This window comes from Antedon bifida, chromosome 2, assembly GCF_963402885.1.
Source record: "Antedon bifida chromosome 2, ecAntBifi1.1, whole genome shotgun sequence".
Classification (NCBI taxonomy): domain Eukaryota; kingdom Metazoa; phylum Echinodermata; class Crinoidea; order Comatulida; family Antedonidae; genus Antedon; species Antedon bifida.
Genome location: NC_136227.1, coordinates 11,604,025 through 11,620,944, shown reverse-complemented (window position 1 = coordinate 11,620,944; position 16,920 = coordinate 11,604,025). Strand labels below are relative to the sequence as shown.

The 16,920-nt window shown below is 36.6% G+C and overlaps 2 protein-coding genes across 2 annotated transcripts; one reads left to right on the top strand and one right to left on the bottom strand.

Annotated features, from left to right (window-relative positions):
- Positions 1–1,719: 1,719 nt before the first annotated feature.
- Positions 1,720–8,268, top strand: LOC144835156 (2-oxoglutarate and iron-dependent oxygenase domain-containing protein 2-like). The gene is made up of 7 exons (XM_078690215.1): positions 1,720–1,832; positions 1,947–2,003; positions 3,587–3,697; positions 3,970–4,069; positions 4,432–4,556; positions 6,505–6,762; positions 7,332–8,268. Exons 1-7 carry the CDS (start codon positions 1,830–1,832, stop codon positions 7,596–7,598), a joined length of 921 nt encoding a protein of 306 aa, XP_078546341.1. The 5' UTR covers positions 1,720–1,829; the 3' UTR covers positions 7,599–8,268.
- Positions 8,269–8,620: 352 nt separating this feature from the next.
- On the bottom strand, positions 8,621–14,624 carry LOC144835174 (glutathione S-transferase theta-1-like). Its single transcript, XM_078690234.1, has 5 exons — positions 14,365–14,624; positions 10,674–10,761; positions 10,259–10,409; positions 9,667–9,834; positions 8,621–8,787 (listed from the first exon to the last, which is right to left on the bottom strand). The coding sequence occupies exons 1-5, from the start codon at positions 14,474–14,476 to the stop codon at positions 8,641–8,643; spliced, it is 666 nt and encodes a 221-aa protein (XP_078546360.1). The 5' UTR covers positions 14,477–14,624; the 3' UTR covers positions 8,621–8,640.
- Between the last annotated feature and the right edge of the window lie 2,296 nt (positions 14,625–16,920).

Below are 16,920 nucleotides of genomic sequence, written 5' to 3'. Positions count from 1 at the left end.
TAATGTTATATTAGGCCTATAATAATTTACCTCTATTTATATGTTACTGTAATTAATATATTATATAGAGAATATACGTCTGTCGTGTCTTTTATTATGCAAACAATTACGTAAAAGAGAACAATTTATTTAAAAACAATAATGTTTACAATATAGCCCGTAAAGCCAGCGTATCTATTTTTATACTTATGCATACTGTGGCAGATTATATATCCATGTCGTTAACAACATACTATTCGATCACCTTATTTTTATTTCTATTTTATTAATTTCCGTTATGTAGGATATTATTAGGTGTATAATGATTATTGTTGAGGCAAATCACGTGTATATTTTTATTTCTAATGTTTAAAATAGTTTTTAGTAAAATGATCATTATATGCGGATGGTTAAAAGGCGAGAATACTGAAATAAACCCCCGAATAAGCCATATCGGTGATGCGCCTTCTATGATCGTGCAGCTGTTTCCTCTAACAATACGTTATTTTGCTGACGGGGTTTCCCCTTTTTAAAAAACACGCACTTGTTAGTGTGTCAAACCATGGACAAAATACGTACGATCGTTGTCCATGGCGAGTAAAGATGACGTCTATTACTAATAACCATACGTTTGAAACGTCTATAGGCCTCCTGCACGTGTTTTTGTGAAACGATTCAATGAGCTATAGATGCTCGACGCGATTATGAGATCATGTTCATTCATTCTCTATTTAGCCTTTAAAATCGAAATACATTAAAAACATATAGGTAACCAAATCAAGACACGTGGAAATATAAGGAGGCAAGGATAAGCAAAAGAAATTAAAGTCGCTGTAGCTCACAGGCTTGCTTATCCATAATAATTCCGAATAAAGCACTTTTTCTATAATTTACGTATATACGTCGGCGATACTATAGATTTTAATTTGAATATCTTTTATTTCTTCATTTATAATAATCATTTAATGTAAATAAGTAAGTGCAACTCAGTCTCACATTCGTACGCCGTTCGTAAATCTAAATGTTTAAATATCAGTGCAGATTACCTCTTTGAGAATCGTGTCCACCTTTATTATCCATACATTATTATTCTCATATCTATCATTGTACATCATAGTCCTACTGTAGACCGGTAGATTGATTTATAACGGCATATTATCTATATATTTTATTAATATCCTACAACCATACGTAATTGTTTGCATAATAATAGATACGACAGACGTATATTCTCTATATAATATATTAATTACAGTACATATAAATAGAGGTAAATTATTATATGCCTAATATAATATTTAAACGTGTTTAGAAATGGCCATTTTGAAAAGACACAGTCCTTCTCCGAGACCTGTGAAATACAAAAAAAAAATTAATTTAATGATTGATAATAAATATGTATTAACCAAGTAAAAAATATCCACATAAATAATCTAGTTCCTAAAAAATATCAATTAAATCTATATAAACGAAAAATGTTTATCCCGCTCTAGCATGCATCCCGCTCGATCCATACAAAATAGCGCGACCGATTTCAAACGCGACCGATATAATCAAAAGTATAGCTCTAGCGGCGCGCCATACAAAATACCGGAAGTTGATTTTATCGCGACCGATTTCAAACGCGACCGATTTCAAGCGCGACCGATTTCATCTGACACCGCCTAGACAGCAGAGCCTAGTTAAGTAGAACTAGTAGGCCTGTCTAACCCTACCCTAGACCTAGGCCTTTAGTCTAGGGTATGCAGTATTTTTATAATTTACATGCACAGGTCAAAATTAACAAATTATACATTATGATGGTAGTAGTTTCCATAAGTGCTCCGTTGAAACACTGAGTGAGTACATATATGGTATGTAATTTAAATGTGAATGGGAAATGGAGAGAAACAAGCTTCAAATTGGAGCTACTGTATAGTACATATAATATTAATAATAAAATGTGAATTGTTTGTATTATTTTGTAGATTCTTAAAAACAAAGGGTGTGACAATGAAGAAGGATTCACAGACGTTCTGAGAGTCGTAAGTAATTGATGTTTTAATTTATGTAATTATGTTAAGTTATCTGGCTGATAATGGTACAAGTAGCAAAATACAGTTCATGTGTAGCAGAATACGGTACATGTGCAGCAGAATACGGTACATGTGTAGCAGAATATGGTACATGTGTAGCAGAATACGGTACCTGTGCAGCAGAATATGGTACATGTGTAGCAGAATACGGTACATGTGTAGCAGAATACAGTACCTGTGTAGCAGGTTCTAGGACACCTACCCCCTAGACAGTTACCCCCCGGATGTTTACCACCCGGACAACTACCCTCTTAGGACAACTACCCCCCGGACAACTACTCCCCGGACAACTACCCCCTTAGGATAACAACCCCCCGGACAACAACCCCCCGGACAACTACCCCCTTATGACAACTACCCCCTTAGGATAACTACCCCCCGGTCAACTACCTATTATACACTGTTGCAGAGTCAGGTTGTTCCTAGGGGGTAAGTGTCCGGGGGGTAGTTGTCCAGGGGGTAGTTGTCCTAAGGAGGTTGTTGTCCTAAGGGGGTAGTTGTCCGGGGGGTATTTGTCCGGGGGGTATTTGTCCGGGGGGTAGTTGTCCTAAAGGGGTAGTTGTCCTAAGGGGGTAGTTGTCCAGGTGGTGGTTGTCCGGGGGGTAGTTTTCCGGGGGGTAAATGTCCAGGGGGTGAATATCCGGACACGTGTGTAGCAGAATACGGTACCTGTGCAGCAGAATACGGTACCTGTGCAGCAGAATACGGTACATGTGCAGCAGAATACGGTACATGTGTAGCAGAATACGGTACATGTGTAGCAGAATACGGTACCTGTGCAGCAGAATATGGTACATGTGTAGCAGAATACGGTACCTGTGTAGCAGAATACGGTAACTGTGTAGCAGAATACGGCACCTGTGTAGCAGAATACGGTACATGTGTAGCAGAATACGGTACCTGTGTAGCAGAATAGTGTACATGTGTAGCAGAATACGGTACCTGTGTAGCAGAATACGGTACCTGTGTAGCAGAATACGGTACCTGTGTAGCAGAATATGGTACCTGTGTAGCAGAATACGGTACCTGTGTAGCAGAATACGGTACCTGTGTAGCAGAATATGGTACATATGTAGCAGAATACGGTACCTGTGTAGCAGAATAGTGTACATGTGTAGCAGAATACGGTACCTGTGTAGCAGAATACGGTACCTGTGTAGCAGAATACGGTACCTGTGTAGCAGATTACATTACCTGTGTAGCAGAATACAGTGCCTGTGTAGCATATTAATTGTACATGTGTAGCAGAATACGGTATATGTGTAGCAGAATAATTGTATATGTGTAGCAGAATAATGGTAACAAACAAGAAACGTAGACAAGTTATGAATGAAGACAAGTTGTGATAATTAGTATATTATAAACATATATCAGTAAATGTGAATTGTCAATAAACTCTTCTAGGAATAAAACAGAATTTGGCTCATGCAGACAATTTTCCTCATAGTGGGACTTTCAAATGCAAAACTATATTTTCTTTATTTTATTTCATACCATTAAACACATGTTATCTCACTAACAATTCATTTCAGGTTAAAACAGAAGTAGAACGTAGAAAATCACTTGGCCGAGATTATTTAAAGAGAAAAGAGACAATTTTAAAACATTACACACCACTCAATCATGAGATATACAAACTACAGGTATGGAATTAAGTAGTACAAAAATGAAAAGAATATTTTACCTGTTAACTACACCTTGCTGACGGAATACAACTATGAATGCATGTCTGATTTTGTAAAGACCAACTATTACAACAAACGTTTATCTTGACTACTTGTCTCACTACAACTGACAAGGACAACTTCCCCCTTTAGTTATATTTTTAGTTAAATATCTTGACTAAAAATATTTGAAATAGTTGGAAAGTTTTTCTTCTTTATGGTATTATATTTTCTCGTTGAAATTGTTGTAGATTTCATTTCTGAGCCTAACATTTCTGGAGTTGGTTGAACATAGCAAGCAGAAAAATGCATCAATGCAAAGTTTGATAAAACTCATAAGTACTGAAAAAGGTTTGTTGATAGTTGACCTATTGTAATCAAATTCTATAAAAAGTTAGTAAAGGATTCTCTGATTGCCATACAATAACTGTACATTGTGAAGCTCATTCTGCCATGGAACAGTAATCGAAAAAGATAAAAATCAAAACTAGTATAGCAGGCTTTCCTATATGATTAAAACTATTTGACGAAAAGGCATATTTCAAACACATTAAAGGAAAAGTTAAGCACACAAAAAATGGCAAAATTACATGTTTTTGCATTGTTATTTTGTGAACAATGGATGTTCTATAACTCAAAATGGCATTCAAAAACTTGCATATTTACTGTAATTACGTTTTATGTTTCACATTTAACTGTTTTTTTTAATGTAGGAGAGCGTATTTACTCTTTTCCAATATTTACTGAAGAGTTTTGTAATTCATTTAAAGAAGAAATAGAACATTTTGAAAACACAGATTTACCAAAAGGAAGACCAAATACAATGAACAATTATGGTGTAAGTGTGGCTACCGTAAATGCCCTGCTTTGCATAAACTACTCAAAAACCCCACCTCAAATATTAACCCCACCTCAAATATTAACTCCCCCTACCCCATAGAACATCATTTGGTATAAATGCCCCTCATAAACATGACATGGCTTCCATGATCTACAATTGACCAAGTATTGTGATTTTTACTGTATTTTATCACTTCTTGATATTGATTTTGTTTTTAAAGAATGTATTTGATTTCTTTGTTATGTAGAAGGATTGAAAATAAATAAAAACTAGAATTTAATTCGTCACTTTGACGAATTATAGGTGATCATTTTTATCATTTTACTGAAATTAATTTTTTTTTAACATGCACGTACGTTAACATACGATCGGAAAATGTTGATGTATGCCATCCTATTATATGCTTATAGTGCTGAGTTGTGCCTATATGCCATATACAATATGTACAGTATATACTGTATATCTATATACAGTGTAGCATAGGTGAAATTACGGGACACACGTGTTCTAATTTTTTGGCATGATGACGTTATCAAACTAAACTTTAAGATGACAATTTCGAAAGATAATTAATTGAGCAAAAAAATATAAGATTTGGAAAAAAATTTGGCATGTAGAAGCGCTGTGCGCGCTCTTTGAAATGTGTATAACTTTGACGAAAAATATGAAAAAACTACTTTTTCACTTCAACTGGCCATATGTTAACGTCACAACATCCGATAGGCTTAATTTTTATATGAATTATTATCTACATTTCATCAGCTTTCATAATAAATTATAATCATCAAGGTAACCTTCAATTCTGAAGAGCTGTAAGATATTCAAATTTACTGCGAAGGTGAAATTACACGGCCTACGTTATTCAAGTTTTTACGCGTGATGACGTCATTAAAATGAAGATAGTGTCAACTCATGATAAAGATAATTAATTAAGCAAGCACATACTGAAAGTTGTGCGAAATTCGAGCACACATAACCAAGATGCGCTCTGTTGAATGTGATAATCTACACAAAAAGATAACAAATCCTAATTTTTAAATTCAAGTGGCCATTTGATGACGTCAAAACATTTTGTACGTAAAATGTGTACATGAATTCATATCTACAACTCAATGGCTTCCAGAATAAGTTAAAAAAATCGGGGGTCATCTTGCATTCTGAAGAATTATTTTCATTTTAAAAAAGACCTATTTTTCACCATTTTCAGAACTTTTGTAAAATAAATGTGCGCATTTTGTCATTTTTAACGTGCTCGTATAGCGTTATTTTAAGTCGGAACTGACTCAAATTTGGTGAATGTACTAAGGATGGTGAGTAGAATGAGATTTGTAAAAAAAATTCATATTTTTTACGCTTTTTAAGTATCGTGCGCGCAAAAACGCATTTTTGCGCAGTAATTTTTTGAAACACGCAAATGGCCTAATTCATGCTCTAAATTGATCAAAACTTAATTTTGAGCGTTTTAAATTTTTAACGCGCGATATCACGCGCATGAACCTACGTGCGCGTGCGTTTTGATTTGCTAATATTTTTACCCTTGATCTGAAGTTTACGTGTAGTGAATTTCATTAATATGTGATAATGAATTATGGAGATATGATTGATAATGTGATTTCGCAAAATGGCGTATAAATGTCGTCACGGATGAGTGATCACGCTGGAAAGCTTATTAGGATTAAGTTGTATTATTTGAAAGATATTCTGAAATTTTTGTAATCATTGACATTAAACTTTTTGAGATAATTGTTACACAAAATAGTGTACAGAAACAATAAAAAGAAAAAAAATAATAAAAAAAATAATAAAAAAAAAAATAATAATAAAGATTTTATACAATAACAATAGGTGATCATTTTATTCTAAATGATCACCTAATAAAATAAAAGCCACTACTATTAGTAAAGCATAGACCTGCTTAAAATTCTCAAATTGTATTTTGTTGTAGGTATTAATGAATGAATTGAGATTTGATGACTACTTCATCACACCTTTACGTCAGAATTACATAACTCCACTCGCTAGGCTCTTGTATCCAGACTGTGGTGGAGACTTGTTAGACTCTCACAAAGCTTTTGTTGTAAAGTACAAGATTGGAGAAGATTTGGATCTTAACTATCATTATGATAATGCAGAGGTCACTCTTAATATATCACTTACAAGTGATTTCACTGAGGGCTCATTGTATTTTGGAGGCATGCGTCATGTAAGTAAAAACAATGCCTGAATGTATCTGGTTATAAAAAAACAAAGCAACGATTTGTATAATTTTGGCACTGAACACCATAATTAAATGGTTTACATTCTATTTTAAGTAATACTTTATGACCAATATGATTTTCTTATTATAACCGATACAATTTTGTTATTATGACCGATACAATTTTGTTATTATGACCGATACAATTTTGTTGTTATGACCGATACAATTTTGTTATTATGACCGATACAATTTTGTTATTATGACCCGAATACATTTTTTTAAAGTAAAAATGTAGCTATATCATATTGTATATATTCTCCCAACCACCCTCAGATGCTTGTTTTCAGTACCTTAACTTTTCTGTTCATACACATGATAAAGAATCAAGACAAGGTGTTCTTAATGTCATTTCCTCGTGGCATTCTAAGGCCAGTCTAACATTAGTCATATAAAATATTGCACACTAGGCTGCCATTTTGGCTTTTGTATACCTCTGTTGAATCTACAAGTGACATGATTGTCTTTTATATAGCAACATAGCAGGTTTGTTAATTTTGTGTTGTTTTTAACAGCAACGAGGAATAGAAGAACCACAGAGTACTGAATATTGCCACAAGCCAACGTATAGTTTAATTCATCGAGGACAACACATGCACGGTGCTCTTCCAATATCAGATGGTGAACGGTACAATCTAATTATTTGGATGCGATCTTCCAAAATAAGGAATAAATTGTGTCCAATGTTTGATAATAAACCTCAACTTATTAAGACTGTTGGATTCGGAGATGGATTCACTCAACCAGAAAATACAACTGTCGATGTTTGTTGTACCTTATAATGCATAGGTCAACAATTTTACAACTCAAATAATATATTTACAAGATTCTTCCAATGGACATGTGTATTTATGACCTCTCTGCGACTTAACTATGTGACGTGTAAGGATGTCAAGAATGGTTGAGCCTGTGATGTAGCACAGACATTGGTTTGAAATCCTTTTTTTGTTTGAAAAAGTGTGTCGGCTGTGAGGTTTAGGAGAAGATAGAGTTTATGGGAAGTTTATAAGAAGATATGAAAACATAGTCTTCATCAAAGGGAACTATTATAGTACTATATATACATTAGTATATTTTTATAAATATATATTATATAATAAAAAGAATAATAAACTTTTATAAAGCGCTATTTACTGATGTTTTACAGCGCTAAAAGACCAACAAGAATTATTGAAAAAGGTGAGATTTTAGAAGTTACTTGAATTACTTTGACGGGTATGGAGTGGAAGCTGGTTCCAAACTAGTGGTGCTTGTTCAAAACCCTTTGAAAATAAGCTTAATTATTGTTTAATAATTTGTAAAAAGTAATTAATATATTGTTGATGGAAAACGTTGTAATAAACAAACGAAAATAAAGAACTGATTGTAAAATTGTTGGAAAAATGTTTTAATAAAACGAAAGAAAGAACTAATTGTAACATATTGTTGGAAATGTTTAATAAACAACAATGAAAGAACTACTTTAGTTATTGGAAAATGATAGAAAGAACATAAACGGCCATCTCTTACAGAGGCCTATTTAGTTCATTGTTGAAAATGATATAAAGAACATAAACGGCCATCTCTTACAGAGGCCTATTTAGTTCATTGTTGAAAATGATAGAAAGAACATAAACGGCCATCTCTTGCAGAGGCCTATTTAATTCATTGTTGAAAATGATAGAAAGAACATAAACGGCCATCTCTTACAGAGGCCTATTTAGTTCATTGTTGAAAATGATAGAAAGAACATAAACGGCCATCTCTTACAGAGGCCTATTTAGTTCATTGTTGAAAATGATAGAAAGAACATAAACGGCCATCTCTTACAGAGGCCTATTTAGTTCATTGTTGGCAAACTGCTTTCAGTGGTTTATTCAATTCATCGTAATCTGGATTCAATTTGTCTTCTACACGTTTCATCCAGTCAGCAATTTCAGGCTGGTTCTTCAGTAAACCTTTACCAGATGGACAGGCCAACGGTTGAACAACCTGAACAAAATTTAAAAATACTACTAATATATATGAAATATTTTAATTGAACGAATAAAATTTGTTCTTACTAATGCATGCACTAATCATGTAACATAAACTCCAAATATTTAGAATTTCTTTTTTTTTATCGATATATTGTTTTGGGTTGATGAATAAACAACGATATGACAAAAATGTATCTTATAAAATCAAACAACGCTCCTTCAGAAGGTTGTCCGTTGATGAATAAAGAGCGATAGGATGATTTGGACAATGGGAATGTATCGCATAAAATCAAACAATGCTCCTTCAAAAGGTTGTCTGTTGATCGTTGATGAATAAAGAGAGGTAGCATGATTTGGACAATAGGAATGTACGGTATCGTATAAAATTAACTATAGCTCCGTCGGAAGGTTGTTCGTTGATGGTTAATGAATAAAGAGCGATAGGATGATTTGGACAATGGGAATCGTATAAAATCAATTTTAGCTTCGTCAGAAGGTTGTCCATTGATGGTTAATGAATAAAGACCAATAGGATGATTTAGACAATAGGAATGTATCGTATAAAATCAACTTTAGCTCCGTCGGAAGGTTGTCCATTGATGGTTAATGAATAAAGAGCAATAGGATGATTTGGACAATGGGAATGTATCGTATAAAATCAACTATAGGTCCGTCGGAAGGTTGTCCATTGATGGTTAATGAATAGCCTAATGAACGATACTTGATTCAGACAGTGGAATGTATGGTACATTATGTACAACTATGGAGGAAAATGATCAAAATTTCGAATTACTTATTTTTGTATTGAGGTAACATGCACATTATCAGATTCTGCGCATGCCAAACCAAAATATTAACCACAACCTAAACTTCTTTTAAATCTAGTGATTACCTCACAAATAGCAAACAAGTCAGCAACAGATATCTCGTCTCCACACAAGAACCGTTTTCCTTTGAGAAATAACCTATTTATCTTGCCGATGGACTCTTCAGCTTCTTTGACAAACTTGTCGACTGCCTCTTGATCTTTTGGTTTCCCGGTACGTTTTGGAACAAATATCTGTATACAAATATAACAGTGGTCTTATTTTGACTGGTTGTGTAGGTTTTAAGTTGCTCCCGTATATCTCATTAATCTAGCCGTCGTTTTTGTAACAAGCGTTTTTTATAATTGCATGAGTTATGTATGTTTTAAACTTTACTTTTAAATTATGATATCGGAAATCAAACTTTAGATCTGAAAAACTCTGATATCTGGATTTTCTAGATCTAAAAACTCGGATATGACTGTAGTTTTTGAGTAACAATATTTATGAAAAATAATAACGTTTAGGACACTGACTTAGGTTTCGCCTTATTCCAGCCCATTTTCCCTTTAATTACATCTTCCCAAATTTAGTCATATGACCGTAAAGTTAGTTTTGCGTCTTCATACCACAAATTAGCAGCATAACCTTGAAATGAAACTTTACATTGTTATTTACCTCATTTACCATCACGTTAATTCCCGCTTTCCTAATACCTGTATGCTGCCAGGCTAAGTAGGCATCAATCTCAGCCCGAGTCTCAATATTTTTAGGATACCAATGATCTGCTACGTTGTATTTTGCCGCCAGATATCTCACTATTGCAGTACTACAAAAAAACAAACCAGAATTCAAAAGGGCCTTATTATTTATAGACTGTCGTTACCAAGTTTAAAATGTTTAGGCCTATAGATATGGGAAAGTGTTCGTTAGTGAACAATATGTTGTCAACTTGTAATTTCTGTGTTGTATCACCTGCAATTAGGGGATATTAGAGAAAATGATTAATGAAATTGAAAAAAAAAAATTCTTCACACTTGCTTTATTCTTTACAATGTAGCCTACATGGTTGGACAAGGGGAGTAAGGCATACCTTTCTCCAAGTGTGAAATCACCATCTTTAATTGCTGGTACTGACTGAGCTGGCTGGATTGCAGTGTATTCCGGCATTCTATGCTCACCTGTCAAACAACATTATACGTTATTATTTTCTACAGTATATACAAAATGTCTAATACAATTTTTGAAAATAATTAAACAACTTTAAGACAGTGGACTACATTCAGTCAATAAAGGCTCATTGTACTAGGACGATTACAAAGGTAAATATACATTTTGCTATTTTTCTATTTTCGTCCAATTAAATGACGTCATGATTTGTAATAGCAATACTATCGTGACGATATCACAATTTTATTGTTCTTATTGATCATGACGTCATTTTCATTTGATTAAAAAAAAAATCTTATTTTAGGCCAAAGACAGCAGCATAAGTGTTATAGTTTCGAAAATTTTCTAATTTTATTTTTAAAATAAATATCTTTGTTTTATATATTATCGTCGTTCGTTATCTTTCGTAGTATAACCGAACCTTAAATCACGAAGAATTATATTCTGGACAACCTACATAATTGGAGTATTGTAGTAAATGTATGAATAATTATATAATGAAATGAATGTTTAAAATTACAATATTCTTTTTGCTGATTCTTTCCGCAATTTTGATTATCCTTGAGATAACAAATATTTAGTGGCTCTGAAATGTTGACTATTATTAAAAACCACAGCAAAGGGACCTGTAACATCGATAATTAGACCTATAATATTTGTAGACCTGATTATCAAACCAGGCATACTATAGGGTTTTCATTGTTGTGCTAGGGGGTAATTGTCCTATAGGGTAGGTTTCCTATGGGTAATTGTCCGGGTGGTAGTTGTCCTATGGGGGTAATTGTCCGGGTGGTAGTTGTCCTATGGGGGTAATTGTCCGGGTGGTAGTTGTCCTATGGGGGTAATTGTCCGGGTGGTAGTTGTCCTATGGGTAATTGTCCGGGTGGTAGTTGTCCTATGGGGGTAATTGTCCGGGTGGTAGTTGTCGTATGGGTAATTGTCCGGGTGGTAGTTGTCCTATGGTGGTAATTGTCCGGGTGGTAGTTGTCCTATGGGGGTAATTGTCCGGGTGGTAGTTGTCCTATGGGTAATTGTCCGGGTGGTAGTTGTCCTATGGGTAATTGTCCGGGTGGTAGTTGTCCTATGGTGGTAATTGTCCGGGTGGTAGTTGTCCTATGGTGGTAATTGTCCGGGTGGTAATTGTCCGGGTGGTAATTGTCTAGGGGTAGTTGTCCTATGGGGGTAATTGTCCGGGTGGTAGTTGTCCTATAGGTAATTGTCCGGGTGGTAATTGTCCGGGTGGTAATTGTTCGGGTGGTAATTGTCTAGGGGTAGTTGTCCTATGGGGGTAATTGTCCGGGTGGTAGTTGTCCTATGGGGGTAATTGTCCGGGTGGTAGTTGTCCTATGGGGGTAATTGTCCGGGTGGTAATTGTCCTAAGGGGGTAATTGTCCTATAGGGTAGTTGTCCTATGGGTAATTGTCCGGGTGGTGGTTGTCCTATGGGGGTAATTGTCCGGGTGGTAGTTGTCCTATGGTGGTAATTGTCCGGGTGGTAGTTGTCCTATGGGTAATTGTCCGGGTGGTAGTTGTCCTATGGGGGTAATTGTCCGGGTGGTAGTTGTCCTAAGGGGGTAATTGTCCTATAGGGTAGTTGTCCTATGGGTAATTGTCCGGGTGGTGGTTGTCCTATGGGGGTAATTGTCCGGGTGGTAGTTGTCCTATGGTGGTAATTGTCCGGGTGGTAGTTGTCCTATGGGTAATTGTCCGGGTGGTAGTTGTCCTATGGGGGTAATTGTCCGGGTGGTAGTTGTCCTAAGGGGGTAATTGTCCTATAGGGTAGTTGTCCTATGGGTAATTGTCCGGGTGGTAGTTGTCCTATGGTGGTAATTGTCCGGGTGGTAGTTGTCCTATGGGTAATTGTCCGGGTGGTAGTTGTCCTATGGGGGTAATTGTCCGGGTGGTAGTTGTCCTAAGGGGGTAATTGTCCTATAGGGTAGTTGTCCTATGGGTAATTGTCCGGGTGGTAGTTGTCCTATGGGGGTAATTGTCCGGGTGGTAGTTGTCCTAAGGGGGTAATTGTCCTATAGGGTAGTTGTCCTATGGGTAATTGTCCGGGTGGTAGTTGTCCTATGGTGGTAATTGTCCGGGTGGTAGTTGTCCTATGGGGGTAATTGTCCGGGTGGTAGTTGTCCTATGGGGGTAATTGTCCGGGTGGTAGTTGTCCTAAGGGGGTAATTGTCCTATAGGGTAGTTGTCCTATGGGTAATTGTCCGGGTGGTAGTTGTCCTATGGTGGTAATTGTCCGGGTGGTAGTTGTCCTATGGTGGTAATTGTCCGGGTGGTAGTTGTCCTATGGGGGTAATTGTCCGGGTGGTAGTTGTCCTAAGGGGGTAATTGTCCTATAGGGTAGTTGTCCTATGGGTAATTGTCCGGGTGGTAGTTGTCCTATGGTGGTAATTGTCCGGGTGGTAGTTGTCCTATGGGTAATTGTCCGGGTGGTAGTTGTCCTATGGGGGTAATTGTCCGGGTGGTAGTTGTCCTATGGTGGTAATTGTCCGGGTGGTAGTTGTCCTATGGGTAATTGTCCGGGTGGTAGTTGTCCTATGGTGGTAATTGTCCGGGTGGTAGTTGTCCTATGGGTAATTGTCCGGGTGGTAGTTGTCCTATGGGGGTAATTGTCCGGGTGGTAGTTGTCCTAAGGGGGTAATTGTCCTATAGGGTAGTTGTCCTATGGGTAATTGTCCGGGTGGTAGTTGTCCTATGGTGGTAATTGTCCGGGTGGTAGTTGTCCTATGGGTAATTGTCCGGGTGGTAGTTGTCCTATGGGGGTAATTGTCCGGGTGGTAGTTGTCCTAAGGGGGTAATTGTCCTATAGGGTAGTTGTCCTATGGGTAATTGTCCGGGTGGTGGTTGTCCTATGGGGGTAATTGTCCGGGTGGTAGTTGTCCTATGGTGGTAATTGTCCGGGTGGTAGTTGTCCTATGGGTAATTGTCCGGGTGGTAGTTGTCCTATGGTGGTAATTGTCCGGGTGGTAGTTGTCCTATGGGTAATTGTCCGGGTGGTAGTTGTCCTATGGGGGTAATTGTCCGGGTGGTAGTTGTCCTAAGGGGGTAATTGTCCTATAGGGTAGTTTTCCTATGGGTAATTGTCCGGGTGGTAGTTGTCCTATGGTGGTAATTGTCCGGGTGGTAGTTGTCCTATGGGTAATTGTCCGGGTGGTAGTTGTCCTATGGGGGTAATTGTCCGGGTGGTAGTTGTCCTAAGGGGGTAATTGTCCTATAGGGTAGTTGTCCTATGGGTAATTGTCCGGGTGGTGGTTGTCCTATGGGGGTAATTGTCCGGGTGGTAGTTGTCCTATGGGGGTAATTGTCCGGGTGGTAATTGTCCGGGTGGTAATTGTTCGGGTGGTAATTGTCTAGGCGTAGTTGTCCTATGGGGGTAATTGTCTAGGGGTAGTTGTCCTATGGGAGTAATTGTCCGGGTGGTAGTTGTCCTATGGGTAATTGTCCTATAGGGTAGTTGTCCTATGGGTAATTGTCCGGGTGGTGGTTGTCCTATGGGAGTAATTGTCCGGGTGGTAGTTGTTCGGGTGGTAATTGTCTAGGGGTAGTTGTCCGGATACGTTTAAAGCAACAGTATATTTTAACAGTGACTAAAATAAAAAAGCATACCTTTTGCCAAGTCGATGACTTTCTCATGGTAGGGTATCTTGTTATATTTGCAGAACAATACTACGGCACGACTAGGTTGAGATAATGGATTATAATACACTGTTAAAGCCATCTTTAGCTTTAGTAGAACAATTTAATTCTACAGTATTATCAGGGAGTTGCAACTCTCTGGTATTATCAAGTGACTGGAGCGGCTGCAATGCTAATGTCAACGAAGTTCGTGCAAAGAGTCAATTGAATATCATTCATGAGCGTGATCTGATTATTCAACCATATCAACTTATATAGGGTAGTTGTCCCATATCAACCTATATTTCTTGTGTAAATTGCCTCCTTTTTTATATATAATTATCATTGGTTTTATACTTTTATACAAATTTTAATATTGAGAAAATGTAAATATCTTTGTAATTCAGCTAAGGCTGCGATGATGATAGTGAAATAAATGAAATGAAAAAAATGAAAAAAAAAAACTTCTTTTGTACATTTGACCTTGTAATCTCCTTCCGTTTTTCACAAATAAGAGAGCCTAAATAATAGAAGTTTGTTTGAATTAACAGTTACGGTTGTGTAATTGTAAACAAAAATTGTCGTCATAATTATTTATATTTTTTGTATACATTATTACCGTATCGTTATAGTGGAGGTCATGCATTTTTAAATGTGGGCTCTTATTAGGTTCTGTTTTCGCTACAAACAAAAAAAACAAAAAACAAAAAAAAACAAAACAACCGGTTAAAAACGTGTGATTATAAATAATTACCTTCACATTTCTTTCCTGTCAACGTTGAGAGAGTTGCACTCCCATCAGACTATAAACATGCCCCATAATAATAACAATCAACCATTAAGGTAACAACAGTTTAACCACTAACGTAACCAACTTCATTAACCACCAACGTAACAACAGTTTTTAAACAACAGGTTAATAACGTAACTTAACGCAGGGAGATGTAAAATAAAAAAAAAATCTCCCTGCTTAACGTAACAAACTTCATTAACCATGCTTAACAAAACAACAGACTAACGTAACAACAGTAGAAAATTCGTGTAAGTTAAAAATCTTTTTTTTAAACTTCAGTTTCCGTCCGTTTGTGTTTGTCTATTCTCTATCAAACAGTGTCCAGCCATTGAAGTTTAAAGTATTTGGACAGACATATACAAATGGAAATGGAACGGCTTCATCACAATAAGGTTTCCATACGGAATACAATGTGTGTCTTACGGATACAACATTTATTGCCCGTCGGACTAAGACAGATAATTTAAAATAGGCTGAAGTTTTAAGATTGAAATTTACATTTTCAGCTGTAAATCAACACACCATACGTCTAAAGATCAACACATTGAAGGATAGACACACCAACGTTGTCAGTATGATATAAACGAGGCCATATACATGGCTGCAGTCGCATGCTCAAGTTAGTGTTTACCGACCAACCGACCGACATAGTGAGCTGTAGAGTGGCTTTGCACGCGACTAAAAAATAAATAAATTTAGTTAAAATTAACACTATTATTTATCCTCTGGTAGGAGGATGATATTTGTTGCGAAGGAATGCTTGTGTTTTGATTTCTCGAAGCGGATTTAGCACAGTGGCAGAATCTTCGTACCTTTAAAATTGGGGTTTTGTTTCCCAAAAGATAGAATTGCTGCAATGTGTATGGCCTTGCTGATGTTTTGCCATTGATGGTTAACATTGTCTGTGTTTTTTGTGTTTAGTAATTTCTTCTGGAACTCAGACTGAAATCTATGCTGTTTGTCCTTGTTACCGGCGTTAGAAGTGCAGTGAATTCAAGGAGTCTACGTCCATTACTGTTTAATTTCCCAACACCAAAACATCCTTTGTGAGGGGACCAGGATAGAACATCTGCCCCAACACGTGCATTGAAATCTCCAAAGATAAGTAGTTGTTCATTTTTCAGGATCTTCATGACAGTATATTGAGTAGAACCCATAGAAATAATAGATAATAGAACCCACCAATTACTTCCGTCGGAGCTTGCATAGTCGGAGCATAGATATTAATTAGGCTAACGACTTCAAGATTGGTGTGAAGCTTCATTGAGATCGTCCGTTCATTTCCATCAGTAGGTAGTTCTATAAATGGCAGGATAGATCTACTCGTTTCTCTCCATTATTTGCACCTTTCCAGAAAAGGGTAGGCCAATAGTTTTTTTCCTGCAATTGAACCAAGGCCAGGAAGTCTGGTTTCCTGGAGTGCAGCTAAGTCGATATTTAATCGCTGTAATTCTTGATCGATTATCGATGATTTTCTCAGTTCAGCATTCAGTGTTATAGTGCGGTCTACTTGCCAATTGTGCAGGCTCTAATCTCTAACCACCCAATCAGAGAAGGCGGACTATGACGGATCAGTACCTAATTGGTCAAGGGCTGTTCAGCTTGAGGCAGGCGGTAACTAATCACTGGGATTAAATAACCTCTCCTACCGTCAGAAATAATTCGTAGCGTCCAAATGTCACGCCAATACAATCTAGACTTATAACTCGTAACAATTACTTCTCGATTTGTTTCCATCCTCAGATGCCAGAGTT